Raw genomic sequence first — 22,605 nt, forward strand, 5'->3', positions numbered from 1 at the left:
ATTCACTTTAAAAATTTTAATGTATCTTCCTATAAATGCTCTTTTACTCAGGGCTTCCCAAAGTTCCAAACAATGCTTGAGCCCAAAATTTTTATATTCTCAGTATTATGTTGGCATTTAGGTGAAACAGTTCTAATGTCAAATGTAATGCCATTTGTAAAGTGAAGTCCTCTTCTCATTAACTTGAGAACGTCACCAGTGCAAAGTGAGATGCATAGTATCAGAAAAGGCAATGCACAATCTCACATTAGCTGATAGCCATATTATTGTGGTGGGGATTAAACACACTCTCTAAGGTTGTCAGTAAAGACAGCCTTAGAAGGGTGTAATTGTTCTTGGTGTCTTAAAAACTTGCGGTTATACCCCAGAATATAGTAGTTTCTCTTAATATGCATGTTTTAAAATCTGTCATTCTATTTTTTTTATTTTTCCTAAGCTGGTATTATGTCACCTTCTCTCCATCATATTAACAAGCTTCTCTAGGTCCTAAATAGATGTGCCCTCAGTGTTCTGTCTACTCCAGAAAAAAGTCATGAATTTCCCCGTATGCTAATGAACACCAGTACAGACATTTCTGAGTTCCTCCTGGAAGTGCTTGCCCATGAGGAGAAGTCAGCTAGTGTGAACTGAGATGGAGGCAAAAGAGGCCACAATTGTGGGACTTTTTGAAAAGCTCTTTTCCAGCCCTGGCCGGTTTGGCTCAGGGGTTAAAGCGTCGGCCTGCAGTCCAGAGAGACCCGGGTTTGGTTCCCGCTGAAGGCACGTACCTCGGTTGCAGTTTGTCCCCGGCCCTGGTTGGGTCATGCGGGAGGCAACCACTCGATGTGTCCCTTTCATGTCAATGTTTCTCTCTCTCTCTCTCCCTCCCACTCTATCTGAACAAAAAATGGAAAAATGTCCTCGGGTGGGGATAAAAATAAATAAATAATAAAACTGAATTGCTTTAAAAAAAAAAAGCTCTTTTCCATTTGAAGCTGTTAGAGCACTTCAGAGGAAATGACTATAACCCACACTATTGTTATTAGATATCTTTGATGTGAGATACACATTAATGCTCCCTATTGCTTTTAGAGTAAATCGACAGCACATTTTTCTGCAGCAGTTCTCAACCTGTGGGTCACAACCCCTTGGGGGGGTCGAACAACCCTTTCACAGGGGTCGCCTAAGATATAACAGTAGCAAAATTATAGTTAAGAAGTAGCAACGAAAATAATTTTATGGTTGGGGGTGACCACAACATGAGGAACTGTATTAAAGGGTTGTAGCATTAGGAAGGTTGAGAAAGTAATGTTAGAATTTCAATTCCTCAAGCAGTCTAATATTTTTATTATTTTATATATATGTATTATATATGCATTTTTGAGGTGGAGAGAATTGGATTGTTTTCAGATTGTTTTCCTCTTGTAAAAATATAAGGAAAAATGAGACTTTATGATACTAAAGGTAGAGTAGCAGTGCAGTTATTCAAATTCGGTGGTATGACTTTTTTTTTTTTTTTTTTAGGATTATGCCAAGAATGTTCCTTTAAATTAAATTTCCATCACAGGTAATATTATCTTTTAAAATGCTATAGTTAATGTTTAGTAGTCTTGGTCATAGTCACTTACCTGCACTGGATGTCTAAATGTAGATTTGAGTAGTTGATGGTTTAATTAGTTGATTATATAGGTTATCCAGCATTCCTTTATGACCACATAAATGAGGGAACGGGAAGATTGCCATACCTTACTCTAGCCAAGTAGTTTTAAATGTGAAGGCCTGCGCAGGGTGGTAGATAGATCCTAGAATTTTTAATTTGGAGTCAGTGTTCAGATACTTTAATATTTTTAGAAACTGTATTATAAAACAGATCTTCATAATGTGATTCTTTTTATTATTATTGTTTTTAATCTTCACCCAAGGATATTTTTTTTCCATTTATCTTCAGATAGAGTGGGACGGAGGGAGGGAGAGAAAGAAAGAGAAACATCAATGTGAGAGAGACACATGAGTGGTTGCCTCCTGCATGACGCCGACCAGAGGTCGGGGACCAAACTTGCAACTGAGGTAGTATGTGCCCTTGACTGGAATCGAACCCGTGACTCTGTGGTCTGTGGGCCAATGCTCTAACCGCTGAGCAAAACCAGCCAGGGCCATAATGTGATTCTAATGTCTTATTTAAACAGTGCTTTAATTGGAGTTTGTCATTCATAGCAAAGGATTATACATCTCTATGTTAAAATCAGTCTATTGAATGAGCTACAATGTCTGCATATTGAGTGGGGGAAGGGTATCAGTGTTCTGCAATGGGTTTTGAAATCAGACCCCTGTGTCTCCGATACTCCACTTATTAGTCATCTTTGTGAACAAGCTACCTAACCTCTCTGTAAGACTTAATTTTATTATCTCTAACAATGAGGATACTAAGGTTATTGTAGGGATTAAATGAAAGTGCATGTAAAGTGTTTGACACAGTGCCTGGCATATGGTAAGTCAAAACATAGTAGAGTCCCTGGCATTGAAGTAGTTCAGACAAAACCTTTGTGACCTGCCAGGATTGTGGTGGTTAGGTTTCATGTTCTGAATAATGAAAGTCTAAGAGTGAGTCTGCAACTTTATAAAATATCTAAATTAGTATATTAATTTTAAAATCAGCTATATTATAAATGTGCCCTATCTATTATTTTAGTTATTAAATATTAAAAATAAATATTAAATAATATTTTTTAATTTTTAAAATTAGCAGACTTTCTCGATTACTTGAATAGCCTAAACCATTATTTTCCCCTGTGTCAATGATACTGAACAATATCAAAGATGTTTATTTGACCTTGACTTTGAAGTTTCATTTCAAACTTTCAATGATTCAATGATTCTAATGTATAATTACATTATAAAAGAGGTAAAAATTGGTTACTGTCTTAAATAGTATTACAGTATTTGGCATAAGAACCTTAATTTTGGAAAGTCCAATAAGTTTCTTAAACGTAATCCTCTCTGTTGTCTCTTCATCTTCCTTTCCCTGTCTGAGTTTCAGCATCCTTTTCCTGTTAAGTATTTCTTTTCTTAACCAATTGAAATCAATTGCTTGCCAGCCATGCTACTGACAGCCTTGTAAACCTGGCCTAGAAGAGATAAAGCTACAGCAGTGAAAGGATAAGTGGTCTAAAGCAGACATATGAGTTAACAATAAGTCCTTTCACCCTTATTCTATAATAGGTTTACTGAAGGGTGTGGCAAAAGTAGGTTTCCAAAAGAGTTTATTCTTGTATTATTATTTATTAATTGTATTATTTTCCATCTCATAACTGTAAGCCTACTTTTGCCCCATCCTGTATATTCTTTTATTCTTCTTTTATTTTATTTATTATTGTTGAAAGTATTACAGATGCCCCCCCCCCCCGATTTTCTATTTATTGGTGGTGTAGAACTATCACAATGGTTTCTTTCTGTTGTATGTGTTTTTCAAAGTGTAGGTAGATATGAATTATTTGGAAGAAAATGAGATTTGTTTTGTAATTTTCTTTTAAATGGCTAAATAATAGAATATAAAAATAAAATAAGTAAAACTGTGATTTATGTTTACTAGGTTTGTATACAGAACTTATAAAAAATACATTTTTTTCATAGAATTTTCAGGCTTTATTATCGTACAGAATGGTCTTAAATAATATACTAACCTAAAATATTTGCAACCTCATTCAAGGGTTTCTTATGTAAATTACATTATAAAAATAAATACTTTAACTGATTTTATTTTTTTATTGATTGATTTTAATTTTTGTAAAGGTTAGTTGAAAAAGTTAATTTTAATTTTATGTTGTTCAACATAAAGGAGAAAAGAAGTAAAGCCCAAAAAAGAGAAGGACAAAATCAAAAAGGATCGTAAAGAGTCATCATATAAAAAATCCAGATTATCTTCTGCAGAAGAGACCTCTAAGAAAAAAGATAAAGGTAAATATCTACTCACATTTCTGAACATGAAGTATAATCTTCCATATGTTTCAAATGTAGAATTTAACTGGTAAATACATTTAGAATTCTGTTTTATAGTAGTTGAAAGGAATCTGGTTGGATTATTTAGCTATCAATTTACCGGAGTTTCAAGAACAAGGTTGGTTTTGATTCATTTTTGGCATATAGTATAATATTTTGCAAACAGCCTTCTATTTCCTGAATTTGTCACTTAAAGACTTCTTACCTTGAGCAAGTTACCGAAACTCTTGAGTTTTACTTTCCTTACATAAGTAGGAGTGTTGTGAATACCTGGCCTCTGTACCGCTTGAGCTTATTGTGGAGAATCCAGTAAGAATGTGAAAGGCACTCTGAACACTTTAAAACAGTACATGATCTGTAAGTCAGTATAAAATTAAACACCATGATCTGTGATTTTCTCATTAGCTTATGACCCTCTTGAAATGATAGAGATTGAGATAATGTGTCATCAGAACCTCACATGGTGCTGTGCACATATACTGAGTAAATAATTTTGAACTCAAATTCATTAATCAGCTACTTCTTCCTCAGAAATCCTTATGCTTTCTAAGCCTTCATTTCTTCATGTGTGAAATGGTCTTGATAATAGGACCCAGCTCATAGAATTGTTCATAAGTTGAAATGAGATAATATATGTAGTAAGCAGTTTGCTTAGTACTTACCCATAATTAACTATTACGAAGGTTACTGCTAGTTACTTTTTCAATCCCTAATTAGAGTCAGATTAGTTATAACTTAGAGTGAATCGGACTTAAATTAGGTAGGTAATGGTAGATTGAATTAGATTCAGTACAATGTTAATATAATGTTTGGACAGGAGAGGGCCCCCTTGCTCCAGCTGTGAAGATCTTTAGCTAGGTTACATTCTTAGCATGCAATTTTTTCCTTCTTGCATATCACAGTATATTAAGCATAGAGTATCACCAAGTTTTAGACTTGGTAAAATTGATAGATGGTAAGAAGAAAATACTATTATTCTATTATTTATTGAGAAATGGTATTCAAACCAGAATGCCATTTTGTTTCTATCTTAATCATTCACTCCAAAATAAATTTTAATTAATAAATGTGAAAATCTCATTTGAGTTTTTTTTTCCCCTCACCCAAGGACATTTTTCCATTTTTTGTTCAGATAGAGTGGGAGGGAGGGAGAGGAAGAGAGAGAAAGAGAGAAACATTGACGTGAAAGGGACACATTGAGTGGCTGCCACCTACACGACCAACCAGGGTCGGGGACAAACTGCAACCGAGGTACGCGCCTTTAGTGGAACCGAACCCGGTCTCTCAGGACCGCAGGCCAATGCTCTAACCGCTGAGCCAAACCGTCCAGGGCTTCATTTGAGTTTTAAAAATATTTTATTTACCCTTGTGTGCTAGTAAAAATTTGAAAATTTTGTTGCATTTATTATTGTATTATATAATACTGTTGAACTCATATCATGGAATGATAACATGTTAATCACTGCATATTCCAAATTAAAGTAAAACCGATTCCTTGTAAAAATTTATTTAGTACCTTCAAAACAGATAATAAGGTAGCTGGACACTTGGAATAAGGGATGGGTTGGACCCCTAAGGCATGATCTTCCTTATAAATATTTTTCTTCAGTGTTCCATATTTCAGTACTAGATATCAGACACCTCTGTTAACCTAAGTAGTAATATTAGAAATTTGGGCATTATCCTTGGTGCCTTTTTTCCCCCCTCATTATTTATGTTTAACTTGTCACCAGATTCTAACGGTTTTACCCCCAGGGTATATATTTCTCAAGTTCTCTCCACTCCAGTTTAAACCAACGTATTTTCTCATCTAGGCTACCGCTGTATTCTCCTTATTGGTTCCTTGACTGTCTTGACTTCTCACCTTCCCTCCCCTTATTCTGTTTGCCATAAAGCAGTGATATCCTGTTGTTCTTAGAATAACAACCAGAATCCTGGACAAAGCCCAAAGGCTCTATATAATCTGGTATACAAGACTTGTTTCTCACTATTCTCTACCTCACTTTCATACTTTGGCCATAGAGCCTCTCAGTTTCTGGAAATTCCAAACTTCTTTTCATTTAGGGACTACATAGATATACTATTTCCTCTCTTCCTAAAACCCCTAGTCCCATCCTAACTCATCCTTCAGGTCACTTTCTCAGGGATCCTTTCCTGACTCCATCCCTGACCATGGATCTAAATTAGAACTCCCGTTTATAATGATATCACAACCCTGGAACTTTTTCTTCATTACATTGTGTATGACAATTAGATCAAAGCCCAAAGAGGGCAGGGATTTCTGTCTGCTATGTTCATTGATACATCCCCAGCACCCATTAGCACATGTTAGGCATAAATAATAAAGAATGTAAAATAAAAGACTTTGGAGATGGTTTTCGGCGTCTTCGGGGATAAAAAACCAAAATAGAGTGAAATTGAAACATCTTATTCTTTATTCTGAGCATCTTTGATAGCAGAAAGTATAGGATAGAGGTCTTTTTTTCAACTTATATGGATGGTATCAAATAGAAAATGACAGCATTTTTGGAAAACTGTGTGGAACTCTTTAGTATCTTCTTATTTGAAACCATCTAGAACTAGATTGATCTTGATGTGTTGCTTTTTTGCCAGACCACCTTAATTTTGCCCAAACTTGAATAGTAAATAAATGTTTAATATCTCAGCTACATTTGAACTGTTGACACTCCTTCTGAAAACAGTCTACTTTCAGCCTGGCCAGTGTGGTTCAGTGGATTTAGTGTCGCCCTATGGGCTGAGAGGTCCTGGTTTGATTCCCCATCAGAGCACGTGCCTGGGTTACCCGCTTGATGCCAAGTTGGGGCCATGCAGGAGGCAGCCGATTGATGTTTCTCACATTGATGTTTCTGTCTCTCTCTCTCTCCCTTCCTTCCTCTCTAAAAAATCAGTTAAAATGAAACAAAACAAAAAACAATCTACTTTTTAAATTTTCTTTCTATCTTTCTGGCCTCTCCTTACCTTTTTTGTCTACAGTTCCTACTCAGTCTTATCCTTAGATGTTGGAGTTGCTCAGGCTATTATAGAACATCCCTTCTCTCTCTCTGTTCTTACTGTGTGATCCCATCTTTCCCTATAGCTTCAGGTTACTGTCACATAAAATGTTAAATAAGTGGATGTGTGGATGGATGGATGGATAATTGGCTGGCTACATGGCTGAATGAATGGAGAGGAAGTGTAAGAAAGACACATCAATAGCTTGACTTTAAGGACCAGTCTGCTTTGGCAGGTATGAGCAGAACAAGGTACTTAAGTAGATTGTCTTGACAGAAACTTCAGGATCTTACTCCTCCCACCACCACCCCATCCCCAAGCTCAGTTCCTTGGAAAGGAATTTCCTGACACCCTTCACCCCACTCTTCCTGGCAAGGTCAGGTCCCTGTTTCACATTTTAGTAGCACCCTGCACTTCTCCTTTAGAAGAACTCACTGGATAACCATTGTAGAACTGAATTTTTTAGTTTTATGACATAATTTTATGTGTGTTTTTCAGTTACTGGGAACTAATTCTCACCTGTATATGATCTTCTTGAAAAAGTATTGTGAAAATGAGTATTTATTTGTAAACAGGTTTCAGATGTTGAACGTCTGTATAGATAAAGTATTGGTTCTATGGTAGTTAATCTATGGGTTGAGATAGATAGATAGATAGATAGATAGATAGATAGATAGATAGATAGATATTTTTTTTTTTAGTAATGTGAGATTTTTTTTACAGGTGCTCATTATTTTTTAAGCTTTGTGGTAGGTATTCCAGTCCAAAAGAAGGCATAAACTATCCCTGCAAAGAACCTAACATTTTAATTAGGGAGATAAGTCTAAGAAACATGAGCGATTAGAAGACCGTGAAGTGCTTTTCTGTAAGACTAAGTAAAGACTACTGGGAAGAACCCTGGTTACAGCTACCACTGTTACACTATGGCAGAATGATTCTTAACAAAACAATACTCTTTCCTTTTCAGGACATTCATCCTCAAAGAAATTGGAAGATTCTATAAACAGTAAGTATTAAGTATCTCTTTATTTAATAAAAATATATAGATTCAAGTTATTTGCAATTTGGGTTTCCCATGAATTATGACCTTCTCTGATATAAATTATTTTTTTTATTTTGTACTATGTGAAAAATCATAGAAAAAAGACCAAATGTGTATGATTTCTTCCCCAATTTAGAAATTTTAAAAGTTTCTTGTTTTAAGTATGGAAGAGCATAAACATTTTTTTCTATGAATAAAATGGATACATATTTCAGTTTTACATTATGTAATATGAAGGAGGTGCAATGGAGGGATGGGATTGGATTGGAACAAGATTAGAGGAGGTGGATTCAGATTTAAGAAATGTTGCTTATATTGCATGGGACTGAGTTATCTGTCATTTGGTGATTTTTTTTTTTTTTTTATTGATTTTAGAGAGAGAGAGGAAGGGAGAGGAAGAGAGAGAGAGAAATATTGATGAGAGCCCTGGCCGATTTGGTTCAGCGGTTAGAGGATCGGCCTGCGGACCAGAGAGCCTTGGGTTCGATTCCCACTAAGGGCATGTACCTTGGTTGCAGTTTGTCCCTGGCCCTGGTTGGAGTTGTGTGGGTGGCAGCCAGTCAATGTGTCTCTCTCACATCGATGTTTCTCTCTCTCTTTTCCTCCCTCTCTCCCTTCTGCTCTATCTGAAGATAAATGCAAAAAATGTCTTCGGGTGAGGATAAAAAAAAAAAAAAGGAAGAAAGAAAGAAATATTGATGAGGGCCCTGGCCGGTTTGGCTCAGCGGTTAGAGCGTCGGCCTGCGGTCCTGAGAGACCCGGGTTCGGTTCCCGCTAAGGGCATGTACCTCGGTTGCAGTTTGTCCCCGGCTCCGGTCAGTCGTGCAGGTGGCAGCCACTCGATGTGTCCCTTTCACGTCGATGTTTCTCTCTCTCTCTGTTCCTCTCTCTCCCTCCCACTCTACCTGAACAAAAAAAAAAAATGGAGAAAGAAATATTGATGAGAGAGAACATTGATTGGCCGCCTCCGGCATGCCCCTCTTTGGGGATTTGGCCCACAACCTGGGCATGTGCCCTGACTGGGAATCAAACAGGCGACCTCTTGGTGCATAGGTCGATGCTCAGCCACTGAGCCACACCAACTGAGCCATTTGATGACTTTGATTGATCAAATGAAGTGTGTGATTTGTGCATGGAAAGAAAATGGTTGCTACTATTTTTAAATCCTCATTCAAGAATACTTTTTTCCTATTTTATCTTCAGATAGAGTGGGAGAGAGGGGGAGAGCAAGCGAAACATCCACGTGAGAGAGACACATCGATTGGTTGCCTCCCGCACGACCCCAACCAGGGCCAGGGACTGAAATACAATTGAGGTACATGCTTTTGTCCCAAATTGAACCCATGATTCTTTGGTCCACGGGCTGATGCTCTACCACTGAGCCAAACCGGCCAGGACACTACTAGTTTGTTTTTTAATAAATCTTGTGGTTTTCACAAGATTGGATCAAACCAGATTTATTATTTTTTTCCCTGCAACAAGTATTCACAACAATTTGCAAAAATATATACAATAAGATTTTTTTAAAGATGACATCAGAAAAATGGAAAAATAAGATAGAATACCAAAATAAAGCTACAGGTAAAATTAATACAGAAAAATGTTTACTATAAAGTCCTGCATAATTGCCAAAGTAGACCACAGATTTGTCATTGTTCTACCTAATAACCAAACCAAAGTAGAAAACCACCAGTAGAATAATTAATTTTACCCGTAGGATAATAATGAGAACTCGATGGGTGTTTGTTTAGCTTTTTCCAGGCAGAGTTTTGAGAACAGAATCTCCTGTGGGTTCATAAAAGGGGTCTTCCATTTATGATATAACAAACTGAATTCTTGCATTTCAACAGTAATACAATGTTGAATTTCTTAAAGACATTGCTTAGGGCCTACCAATAAAGTGTAAGTCAATAGCATGTCTAATTCATTTTTAATATCTGGACTTATTTTATAGAAATTCGGAAATTTAAGACTTTTAGGCTTATTGGGAAATTTATAAACTTAAGAATTAATTTTTTTCTGATTTTAAAGTAATATGTATTTACTGTGGGAAACTCAGGAAAAAAATTTAGTAATTACAAATCTCACCATTCAAATAAAAGCATTATCAGCATTTTTATATAATTCTTTTTCTTTAAATATGTTATTCCCAGGTAGTTATGTTTTTAAACTGCTGGGATCTGATGCTTTTTTTTTTTTTATTGATTTTTTTTTTAAAGAGGTAGGGAGAGGGAGAAGGAGAAGGAGGGAGAGAGAGATGAGAGAGAAGCATCAGTTGGCCTCCTCTTGTAACCTGGGTATGTGCCCTGACTGGGAATCCAACCTGCCACCTCCTGGTATACGGGACAATGTTCCAACCAACTGAGCCACACTGGCCAGGGCTAGTATAATTCTTAAGGAGAATTTTTTAAGTGTTTAATCAGAAATTTTGCACTAAGAAAAACTGTAAAATAGAAATTTAATTTAAGAGATACAATGTTTAAACATTTAATGAAGAAGAATTGTCAGTGAAAGCATTTCTTTAGTTTAGGAATCAGCATATTCCTTACAAATTATTTTGTTCATATCAATTTTGTTTTCAGCATATTTGAAGTATTTAAAGAACTGACATTTTCTTTCTCCCTGTGTGAATCCTAATTTATCGGCAGTTCCTTCTCTTAAATTGGGTTAAGTGTAGTGACAGTTTCTAGAACATAACCAGGCATGAGACTGATAGAATTATGCTCTCTGGGATGAAGTAGGAAAAATGTATGTTTTTAAAAAAACACACTGGTTAAAGTGGGAAATTTTAGGTTTTTTGTTTTTTTAAAATCCTAACCTGAGGGTGTTTTTCCATTTATGTTCAGTTAGAGTGGGGAGAGAGAGAGAGAAACCAGTGTGAGAGAGACACATTGATTAATTGCCTCCTGCATGGTTGGGGACTGAACCATCACTGAGGTATGTGTCTTTGACTGGAATCAAACCTGTGACTCTTTGGTCTGAGGGCCGACGTTCCAACCACTGAGCAAAATGGGCCAGGGCGAAATTTTAGTTTTTATCCATTTCCAAAAGTACATTGCAGTGAGAGGTGCGAAGGCCTATTTAATGTAGGAAAAAACATTGTCCTTTTCCAATTCCAGTTTTTCATTATTAAAAGGTCTTGACTTATTTATTTTCATTCTTTCATTTGCTCATTCTTTTCCCTCCCATTATTCTCTTTCCAGCCCTCTTGATCTTCCCTCATCTCCCAGAAATAGCCGTAAGTCTCTTTACCTCCCAGCTAGGTCAAACTTCTAGTAGTAAAGAGAGAATATTGTACCCAATGTGAAGAACCTCTAGCTTAGTTTGGTTCTTGAAGAAATAGATTATCTACCTCAAAGTGACCTGCTATCCATTTGGCAACCAGAAAGCCATTTACCATATTGAGTAGGAGACATGTACCTTGTTATATAGAGTATGCCAAACTCAGATATCCTGTCATGTGGTCAGTGATCCATCTGAGATGTTGGCAATTTCAGAACTCACGTTTTGGTTTGTTTTGTCCTTCATTTACATTTGGGTAATGTTCAGTTACCCTTTTTACCCCCATTTGACATAGGGATTATTGAAACCAAATCCATGAAGAAAAACCCAATTTCTGTGGGGGGAAAGAATTTTAACTTGCATTTGTTGATTGTCTACTTTGTCAGCTACAATGGCAAGGGGTTTGGTTGTGTTATCTCATTTAATATATATATATATATATATATATATATTTTTTTTTTTTTTTTATCCTCACCCGAGGACATTTTTCCATTTTTTGTTCAGATAAAGTGGGAGGGAGAGAGAGAGAGAAACATCGACGTGAAAGGGACACATCAAGTGGCTGCCACCCGTACAACCCCACCAGGGCCAGGGACAAACTGCAACCGAGGTATATGCCCTTAGCAGGAACTGAACCCGGGTCTCTCCGGACCGCAGGCCAACGCTCTAACCACTGATCCAAACTGGCCAGGGCTCATTTAATGCTAATAATGGGCATTTAATATCCCATTTTGCAGACTAGAGAACTGAGACTCAGAGAATTTACAGGCCTATCTCAGAGATATTGTATGTTTGGTTTCAGACCACCACAGTAAAGCAAATAACACAATAAAGCAAGTCATAATCTTTTTGCTGGTGGAAGGTCTTGCCTTCAGTTTGTAAAATAATGTAGCATATGTGAACCACAGTAAAGCAAAGCACAATAGAATGAGGTATGCCTGCAAATAAATTACCTATGATCGAATAGTTGCTTAATGGCAGAGCTGGGATTAAACACAGGTTTATAAGTGTTTATTATCAGTAACTGTTCATCTATGAGTCAAATATACCTTTTGGCACATGCATTATGTCAATCCACATTAAATGATATGCTTTGTCTGTGTTTCAGTTCTATCTGTAAAAAGAGTTATAAAGAGCCCTGGCCGGTTTGGCTCAGCATTGGAGCATCGGTCTGCGGACCAGAGAGTCCCAGGTTCAGTTCCTGCTAGGGGCACATACCAAAAAAAAATAAAAAAATAGTAATATAGAGACTTGACTTTGTTGGATTATTTTCAGTCTAATGAAATAACATACAGGTAAAAAGCATTTGTCTAATACAAAGTAAGTCCTTGATAACCTGTTGCTATAATTGTTGTTATAACAAGAGAAAAGAAAACTACCACATTAAACAGATTCTGTATTCTCTAAAATTGGTCAGATCAGAAAGTAAGTCTGTAAAAGTCTGATGTGTTGATTTGTTGTCATAATTGAAGGGTTGCCGCTTCTTCAGCAGGCCAGGATATTTAGGTATCATATAATTTCCAGAAAAATTGAGATGATAGACCTACTTTTATTATTCAAAGTATGTAGGGAAAATTGTATGTAGTTTGCATCACATTCTAAAGAGAACATTGAAAACTTAAAGCAGGTCAAGAATAGAACATCCTCGATGTTGACACAGCTTGAAATTGTCATGGGAAGGTTGAAGGAACTGTGGGTGGTTAGCTTGGAGAAAGGTGAAGGGATAGGAAAGAAGGGATAAGGAGGTAGACATGGAAACTAGGTGTAGACCACTGCTATGCTATGTGGGAGACTTATTTGTGGTGTGTTGGGGAAAGGGGAGAATTACCTTTCCCACTCTCAGACCCTTCTTAAGTTCTTAATGGCTGTACTACTAATAAAATTAATATAAGATTAGATTAACAGGAGAAAAAAAATTTAATATATGCACATGGGAGGTCATAATATGATGTTCAGATCATAAAATGAGGTTCAAAGAAATGATCAAGCCCAGGGATCTTTTATAGTTTTTAGACAAAGAAAAAATATATTTGTGAAAAAATTGACAAGACAAAGGGGAAAAAAAGTGCTCATTAGAAAGGAATGTAAGCAAGATTTGGGGTACTCATTAATAAGGAATCTAAACAAAATTGGGGCTTGGATAGTAAATTAGAAGAGAGGGGACAAGGTTTGTTTACACAGATTCTTTGACTCTGGGTCCTTTAATTATAATAAGGGAATTCTTGGCCACTGGGTGCAGGGAGGGGAGGGTACCTTTCACATGGGAGATTTATCTTCTGCTTTTAGGCACAGACAGGTCAGAGTGTTCTTTCACTGGCAGTTTCCTAAGTAACTTGAACTCAGAATAATCAATATGCCATTGCGAGATATCTTGGGGCGGTCTGCCTTGGACCCTGACAGGTTGGTAGAACTAGAGTCTAAGGATAAAAATTGCCCTAATTTAAGGGGAAAAGTGTCAATTAGAACTATCTGAAGAAAACAATGGAGGATTGTGTTGCTTCAGGAAGTAGTGAGGTATTCAAACATAGATTGGACAGCCATTTGTTACTGGAGGTGTTGCAATAAGAGATTCATTCATTGGATAAGGATTGGATTAAAGACCTCTATGATCCCCTTCCAACACAGAGAGTCAGTGACTTAAATTCTGATCCCTACATGCCAATAGACTTGCATAGATTTGACACTGATGCAAGAGTTTCATTTTGTACTAATTGTAATTTCTTTAGCAATACCCTTCCCACCTCTGGCAAGTTACAGCAGTTAACATAGGAATGATCTGTAATTATTGTCAACCTCAAGGAAATAGGATAATACAGATTCATGGGGTTGTAAAACACCTGAAACATCACGTAGTCCTATCTTGTAGATTTGCTTTTTTCTGTGGATATTTTGCCACTTTTTCAGCTTATGCTCTTTCAAAGAGACTTATTTTATAGTGTTTTTCTGATTTGACTTTTCTGGAAAACTTTTATTTCTGGTATCAGAAAAATGGTGTAGAAAAGCCAGCATCTAGGTAGTACTTTGGGGAAGAGAATATGAGAGCAGGTAAATTAGCTGTCCACTTTCAAAGGGACTGCATTGTAGGATTTGGTCTCTTACATCATTAACAGGGTTACACCATAGTGATAACTTTATTAGGCCTAATTAGTTTTTCTGTGCTTTTTACCCACATAAAAATAAAAGTAGAATTAATTCTCGGATATTCAGTTTGGGACACTGGCTGTCACTGAGTGGCAGTCTTTTTCCAGAGGCTTTATAATTTTATTATATTTGTATGTCGATCATTAGAAATAGCCCCCCACACACCTTTTTTTGATCCATTTTTTGTTAGAATTTGTGCCAGAATAGATTCAGTTAGGACCAGAGTTCAGATACACATGTTGATTCAAGAATCAAAGTCCAACAGGTAAAAGGCTAGCACCACCATGGCAAATCAGTGCTGTTTTATTTTTGTGGTGTGTTTAACTAAGGGACATTCTGTATTGACATTCTGTACTGACAGGCCAAATTTGTGTCAGTTCTTTTTTTAGACTATTATTGGTGAGGAATTATTTACTAATGTAATTACTTTGTGGCATATAATTTTGTTGTCTTAAAATGCACTTTTTAGTATTTGATGATTTTTAGTTGACTAGTAATAAATAGGGTGATTGATTTGAAACATGTCTATATTGTCATAATTTAAAAATAGAAGTATATTATGTTTAATTATTTTTATTCTTTTTTGTTTTATTGTTTTTTTTCCTCACCCGAGGACATTTTTCCATCCTTTGTACAGACAGAGTGGGAAGGAGAGAGAGGAAGAGAGAGGGAAACATCGATGTGAAAGGGACACATCGAGTGGCTGCCACCCGCACGACCAACCAGGGCCAGGGACATACTGCAACCGAGGTACATGCCCTTAGCAGGAACCGAACCCGGGTCTCTCCGGACCGCAGGCGGATGCTCTAACCGCTGAGCCAAACTGGCCAGGGCATGTTTAATTATTTTTAAAGATAATACATGATTTGTTTAAAACAAAACTTTTGGAAATGCTTATTGTAGAAAGTGAAAGTATGCCAGGTACACAGGTAATATAGTCACTGTTATAGTTTGGTTGGTCCTTATAAACTTATAATACATATATACATACATAATAAAAATATAATTCTCTATATATCTATATGTAGGTATATGCATAATGTTTCAACCATAAATTGGATTATACTGTGCATGCTTTCTGTAACTTAAAAAAATTGATATTACATTTTTCTGTGGTGATACATATAGATATGCCAAAGTATTTTTAACAGTTATATATTATTTATTTAACCAGTCCTTAATCCCTAATTGGTGGGGATTTAGGTTGCTTGCTTTTGTTGTTGTTATATAGTGAACATCTTTGCATATATCTGAGGTGCTTATTTTAAGTAAATAATTAAATTCCTAAAAACAGCATTGCTGGTCAAAGGTTATAAAGGTGTTATGTACATTCTTAACTAATCTATTATTACCAGATTTTTCTCAAGAAAAAGTTTATAGAATTTTTACTCCTAACAATGTATGAGAATTTCTGTTTCTTCACTGAAATAATATAATCAACATTAATTTAAAAAAATATCTGACTTTTGCCCAGCCAGTGTGGCTCAGTGGATTGAGCATTGTCCCATGGCCTGGGAGATCCCAGTTCAATTCTCAGTCAGGGCATATGCCTGTGTTGCAGGTTCAATCCCCAGTGGAGGGCGTGCAGGAGGCATCAATCAATTCCGATTGATGTTTCTCTCTCACATCGGTGTTTCTGTCTCTCCTTTCCTCTCTCTCTAAAAAAATCAATAAAAACATTTAAAAAGTATCTAATTTTTTCATAGTGTGACTAGCTGGCTGTACATACTAGTTCATTTCTTGAGGTCTTGGTCCTAAAGTAAATATACTTTCTACAAAAATCTTAACTTGCATGTCTTTTGTATAACAAGTAAAAATAAGAAACTAAATCAAAGACTACCACATATATTACAAGAGATAATTCCTTTGTAAGAGTTAATATTGGAATTGCTACTTTAACTCAGTGTAACTTAGAGAAGTTTTCCATGAGACTTTAAATCCTTGGTCTTTTCGCCGAGACTCTTTGGTATATCTCAGCTTATTTATTTATTTTTAGAAAGAATTTATTGGTCTGGAAGAGACCAGTTGGTCTGGAAGAGAGCCATAAAAATGGAAACTAAACTGCAGTTAAATATGAAGTTAACTTAATTGCATTGGTGGCTGGTTCACAATGTGTTTTAAATATAATACATTAAAAAAATCTTTTAAATGAACAGGACACTCTGATGAGGAACAAAGTACCTCAGAATCTGAACTTTGGAAGGGCCCGCTCCCAGAGACTGATGAAAAATCACAGTAAGTTCTTATATGAATAGATAATGCATACCCTTTACATCACTTTAGGAAGCTCTGACCACAGCCATTCTTGATAACAGTTAATAAAAATGCCAAGGACCAACTAGCCTGGTAAGATCAGAGTTTATTCCCAGCCATTGTTTGTGGCCATAAAGAATCAACTTGTTTAGCGTCTTCCTCTTGGTGAGTAGATCTTTCCTTAGCTCTAAAGGCTGACCTTCTAATTTTTGCTTAGATTCCTTCAGAAAAGGGTTGTTATTAGCTTCTAGAGCAGTCTATTCATATTTTGATTATCATATACCTGTATAGGGGAGCTACTCGAAGACATGTACAGGTGTAAAGGTTTATTTTCCAACACCCCTTTGCCCCCAAAACGGATGGCTCATTGCATGCATTTTTTTTTTTTGCCATGGGTTGGAAGAGCTGTCTGGATATGGGCTGGATTGTTATCAGTTCTTGTCATATACTGGGATGTTCACCACTTGAACTTTATCTTTAAAAGAGGATAAAATAATACCTGTTGAATAGAATTTAGTATTAAAGTTTAATGAAATAAAGAATGTACAGCCCTGGCCAGTTTGGCTCAGTGGTTAGAGCGTCGACCTGTGGTCTGGAGAGACCCGGGTTTGGTTCCCGCTAAGGGCACGTACCTTGTTTGTAGTTTGTCCCCCGCCCTGGTTGGGTCGTGTGGGTGGCAACCACTCGATGTGTCCTTTACACGTCGATGTTTCTCTCTCTCTCTCCCCCCCCCCCCCCACTCTATCTGAACAAAATATCAAAAAATGTTTCGGGTGAGGATAAAAAAAAAGAAGCTGCTTGTTACATAAGCATTAGCTGAAACTTGCAAAAAAAAAGAGAGAGAATGTAAAGCTGGTACAGTACCTACAAATATAGTAATTACTCAATGCATTTTAGTGTCATTTTGTTAGTCCCTAGGCATATTTGCTTCATAGTGGAAAGAGACCTATTGAATCAGCCATAATTTAATAATTTAAGCTGATTATAAAATATCTTGCTAATTGTATGGTCTCAATGTAATAGAGTTCAGGTGTGTTTCAATGAGTTTTTTTTCCTTAAACAAGATTACTTTTTTTTGTGACCTTTCACGTTTTTATTTATTTTTTTAACCAAAGAATTCTCACAGGTGTGGCCATTATACATCACATTATTGAAAAGTTATTGCTATAGCCCTGGCGAGTTTGGCTCAGCAGTTAAAGCGTTGGCCTGTGGACCAAAGAGTCCTGGGTTCGATTGCAGCCAAGGGCACATAACTCGGTTGCGATTTGTCCCCGGCCCTGGTTGGGGTCGTGCGGGTGGCAACTAGTCAGTGTGTCTCTCTCACATTGATATTTCTCTCTCTCTCCCTCCCTCCCACTCTGTCTGAAAATGTAAAAAAAAGTTATTGCTATAAATAAAATATTGCTATCTTACTTAAATTATTGACTAAACTTTCAACCGTAAAGCGTCTCCTTGAATGGCTTTACAGCTGAAAATAATGGAATAGGGAGTCAGCTCACCTTTTTAGTCAATAAAGATACATGAGTAAATCCTAAGAAGGCTTTTATAATCCAAAACACTTTGTGACTTTATAAAAACTTAACATTGATCAAGCACTGAACATCTGAGTTAACACAGAGATTCAGCTAATTTTACTTACTTAAGTTCTTACTATTTTAAAAATTGTGCACGTTTTTGTCATACCTAGGGTAAAGGGATAGTATGGCGAATACCAAGTTGCAGATAATTCTTAAATCAACTTTATTTGATTCTGTAATTTTTTCAATTTTGACATGATTGTGATGGCTTTATATAATCACAATATTCAAAACCAAAAGATAGAGTCCCATTGTGAATCTCTGATTTAAAAGAGCATTTTCTAAAGAGACTGGTACACTGAATTTGACCATTCAGTTTGATTCCCCATCCCCAGATGGAAGAAAAGCAACTTTGTATACATTTAATCCTTATCGCAACTCTATGAGGAAATGTAACGTTCTCCATTCCACAGAAAAGGAAACTGAACCCAGAGAAGTTAAGTAACTTGCTCCCGAAGCTAGTAAGTGACAGAGCTAGGACTTAAATACTGTCTGACTGGAAAACCTGTGCCATTTCCACAGCACCACTCTGGTTCCTAGCATTAATATTTATTTAGTACTTTATAGTTTTTATAGTATTTTAACACATTAAAATTTAATTTAATATCTCCTTTAAGAGTTCTATTCTTTGTTTTAGACATATTTTACTGGTACATTTACTGTTTTACTCTTACTAAAAACTCTAATTCTAAGAATATTTTCCTTGTTGTAGGAGTAATACTTATATATTTCTTTAAAATAGTTTCTTTTTCGTTCATTTATTTATTTTTAATTTTTTTCTTTATTGACTTTAGAGAAAGGGGGGAAGAGACAGGCAGAGAGAGAGATAGAAACATTGATGAGAGAGAACATTGATTGGCCACCTCCTGCATGCCCCCCACTGGGGATTTGGCCCACAACCTGGGCATATGCCCTGACCAGGAATCAAACTGGTGACCTCCTGGTGCCTGGGTTGATGCTCAACCACTGAGCCACATCAGCCGGGCTCATTCATTTCTTGATCAGACTATAATGTAATATGAGAATGAACAGAGAAGTTATAAATTGAACCAAAAAAGTAAAGAGAAGAAATGGCATTTTACAAAGTACTTCAAAATAAAATCTTAGGTGATAAATACATTTAGGGAGAGGTGCTAACATAAAACATTTTCATTTCAATCAATCTGGGTGTAGTTTTGGTTGTTCTAGAAGCTAATAATTATTTAATGAATGGATGAATCATGAAATATATTGATATGTAGAAAAATCAGCAAATATGTTGAATTAAAATATTCTTATTAATCTCATGTGTCACCTAGTAATATTTTTCTCTATGTGTTTATTTTAATCAATATGTATACTTTTTTTTTAATAGGGAAGAAGAATTTGATGAGTATTTTCAAGATTTATTTCTGTGAGATGGAAGAGAAGCCTACATTCCTTAATGTAAAAATACACTTTGAAACTCTTCCAAAATGCTTTGTCTACAAGTTGCAGTGTTTTGTCTTTGGAAATAAAAATTCAGCTACTCTCAAGACATCAGATGCTTTGGAATTTTGTTCTGTTGCAGACACTTTTTCTCATCCTTTGTATGTTTCTTGAGTTGCTTATCTACAACTCTGTTTCATTGGTAGCTCCTAGAGGATGGAGCTAGTACATTGTACAGAGATTCCACTATTCCTTGATTTTGTAGGTTTGCTTTTTTACTTATTCATATTTGTCTTTTCTTGCCTCCATTAGTTAAAATTATTAGGATTGTTGGAATCTCACAAAAAACATGAGGTAGATTAAGTATATCTTTAACTTCTTCACTTTGATTTGATACACTGGCATCCCTCTTTTGAGCACCTGTTCATCCCATTACTACCTATTTCTGGGTGGTTTTTTTTTTTTTTTTGGTTACCTTTCTTTTGCATTATTCTTACCTCCATCACTGAAAGGAGTTAGTTATAATCAAATTTGAATTTCTGGTGTGGGGATAATTTATTATAAGGCAAATTAATGCCACAGGGAGCCAAATGAGTTCCCAGTAGTCTAAAATAGAATGTGTTCACAAAAGTTGACTTTCCAACAGAGCTTATACAAAAGATAATTTAACTGAATAATACAGTGTGCATAGAGCTTGTCTCAGATACAGTCATGCAAATATGGATATACTTTTATGCACGGGTATATTATAAAATATAACTTCTTAACTGGAGGTCTGTACCTGCAAGAGAAATTGGATGTGCTTCAGGAGAGCTAAGCACTCCGAGACTCTTTGTAAGCTTCAGTGTCTACGTGTGTGTTTTTTAGGAAAGGGTCCATAGTTCTCATCAAATTTTTTAAAGGATTAATTGATTTAAAAAATATAAAGAGCAGAGAGGTGGATAGAGAAGACACATGATTTGATGAATAAGATTGAGGATGAAGCAAATGATTGTAGCATTCCATTTATTTTGTTGAATTCAGATATACTATTTTCAATGACATTTAAATGTGCAGTGACCCATATATTTGGTATTGTATGGTTAATAGATGTTAAGTTCATTTATAAATTCAGGTCATTATATATAATTAAAGCCTCTAATCCATTCATACACAATGGCAGATAGTGGGAGTCATATTTTTAAGGGGTCTTTGAAAAGGCCTCAAGATGATGAGTTTAAAGATTGATTCTCCCACAAACCTATTTCATATTTGGCTGTAGTGCAATCAGTGGTGTTCAGTGGTCCATTGGTTTGGGATATTAGGCTTTCTTATACTTGATCTTAAGCAGAGTTCCTACTTTTGCAGACCTTTAATTGGTGGCATATTTCTTCCCCCCAATTCACTTTCTAGTGCATGAGGAGGGGAAGTTGTTTGAACTGAATGATATTCTTGGGTCCAAAATTACATTAAGCTATAAAGGAAGAGATTTTTTTTTTTAAATGCAATTTCTAAAATAATCCTGGAAGAGTTTCAAAATTATTTTAAGCAATAGAGATAAGGTGTACAAGTATTACTTAAGGTGATGACTTAAATAGACAACACTCATTTGGTTGTATATATTGTTTTTTCCTCCTAAAAAATATTTTATTAACATATAGGCACTTCTTATTTATAAACCTGTATGATGAAATTCATTCAAAATATTCATATTTATTGAACACCTATCTTAACACCAGGTACTCTCTAGGTGTCCTGATAGCACTATGAACAAAACAGACTAATATAGATAAAACCGCCCTGACCAGTTTTGCTCAGTGGTTAGAGCGTGGCCCTCGGACCAGAGTCAGGTTTGATTCTGGTCAAGGGCATGTACCTCCGGTTGTAGTTTGATCCTCATGATGTTTCTCTCTCTCTCTCTCCCCCCTTCCCATTCTATCTGTAAATCAATGGAAAAATATCCTTGGGTGAGGATTAAAATAATAATAAAATAAAATAGACAAAACCTTTCATCTCGTGGCCCTTACATTTTTATAGGAGAGTAGCAATTTTAGGATTTTTTAAGTAACATAAAAATGTAACAAATGGTGACTCATTTCTTGCCTGCTTAAAATTAATATCTCCTGTATAACAAAACATTAGAGGTTCATAGATCACCAATTCCATTATAATTTAGATATCTTTTGCTAAAAAAAAAATCTATGGAGTAATTATTAATTTGGTCTGTTTTCTAATTCAGTCTATGGTTATAGATAAAGGAAGAACTCTTAAACTTTTTTGATGTCCAGATGTGTACCATATAGTAGAAGTAGTTGATTGTTCTTAGCATCTCTTGAAAAATATATAAAATCAATATATAGTTCTAGTAATCATTTTTAAAAGTAATCTCTCCCCAAGTCCTCAATGGCTTTCGATGGTAAAGTTTTCACATAATCAGATCACATTCTTCTGGATAATGCATATTTATTAGCTGGTTTAACTTGCATTAGGATCATCCAGGTCATGTCTTATAAATTGATCATTCTTCCAATGAGAAGAACACTTCTGAACATAAAATAGTCTTAGACACACATAAAATAAGTGATTCAGACCTGTGGAGAGGGGTGGGCATACGACAAGACATAGTACTGCTAGAAGTGGTGTGGTTTTTTGTTTTTGTTTCTTTATTGATTTTAGAGAGAGGAAGGAAGAGGGAGAGAGAGAGAGAAACACTGATGAGAGAACATCAGTTGGCCACCTCCTGCATGCCCCCCACTAGGGATTGGGCCTACAACCTGGGCATGTGCCCTGACCAGGTATTTAGCCAGCGACCTCTTGGTGCATGGGGTTGATGCTCAATCACTGAACCCCACCGGTTGGGCAGAAGTGGTGTGGTCTTTACCATTTCATTATCAAGGATAAAATGTAGAAGAAAGATAATAAGCATTTCAGATGGAA

At 36.0% G+C, this 22,605-nt stretch overlaps 1 protein-coding gene across 1 annotated transcript in view; it reads left to right on the top strand.

The window, feature by feature from the left end:
• The window catches only part of LOC118632265 (protein FRA10AC1), a 37,793-nt gene extending 18,039 nt beyond the window's left edge, over positions 1–19,754 (top strand). Inside the window, exons 10-14 of the mRNA XM_036265219.1 lie at positions 1,504–1,546; positions 3,815–3,933; positions 7,955–7,993; positions 16,609–16,687; positions 19,637–19,754. Coding sequence (XP_036121112.1) covers positions 1,504–1,546; positions 3,815–3,933; positions 7,955–7,993; positions 16,609–16,687; positions 19,637–19,679 — 323 coding nt within the window. The 3' untranslated portion in view covers positions 19,680–19,754. The remainder of the gene's footprint in view (positions 1–1,503; positions 1,547–3,814; positions 3,934–7,954; positions 7,994–16,608; positions 16,688–19,636) is intronic.
• The last annotated feature ends 2,851 nt before the right edge of the window (positions 19,755–22,605 follow it).

The sequence above is a fragment of the Molossus molossus genome, unplaced genomic scaffold (genome assembly GCF_014108415.1).
Source record: "Molossus molossus isolate mMolMol1 unplaced genomic scaffold, mMolMol1.p scaffold_m16_p_17, whole genome shotgun sequence".
Classification (NCBI taxonomy): domain Eukaryota; kingdom Metazoa; phylum Chordata; class Mammalia; order Chiroptera; family Molossidae; genus Molossus; species Molossus molossus.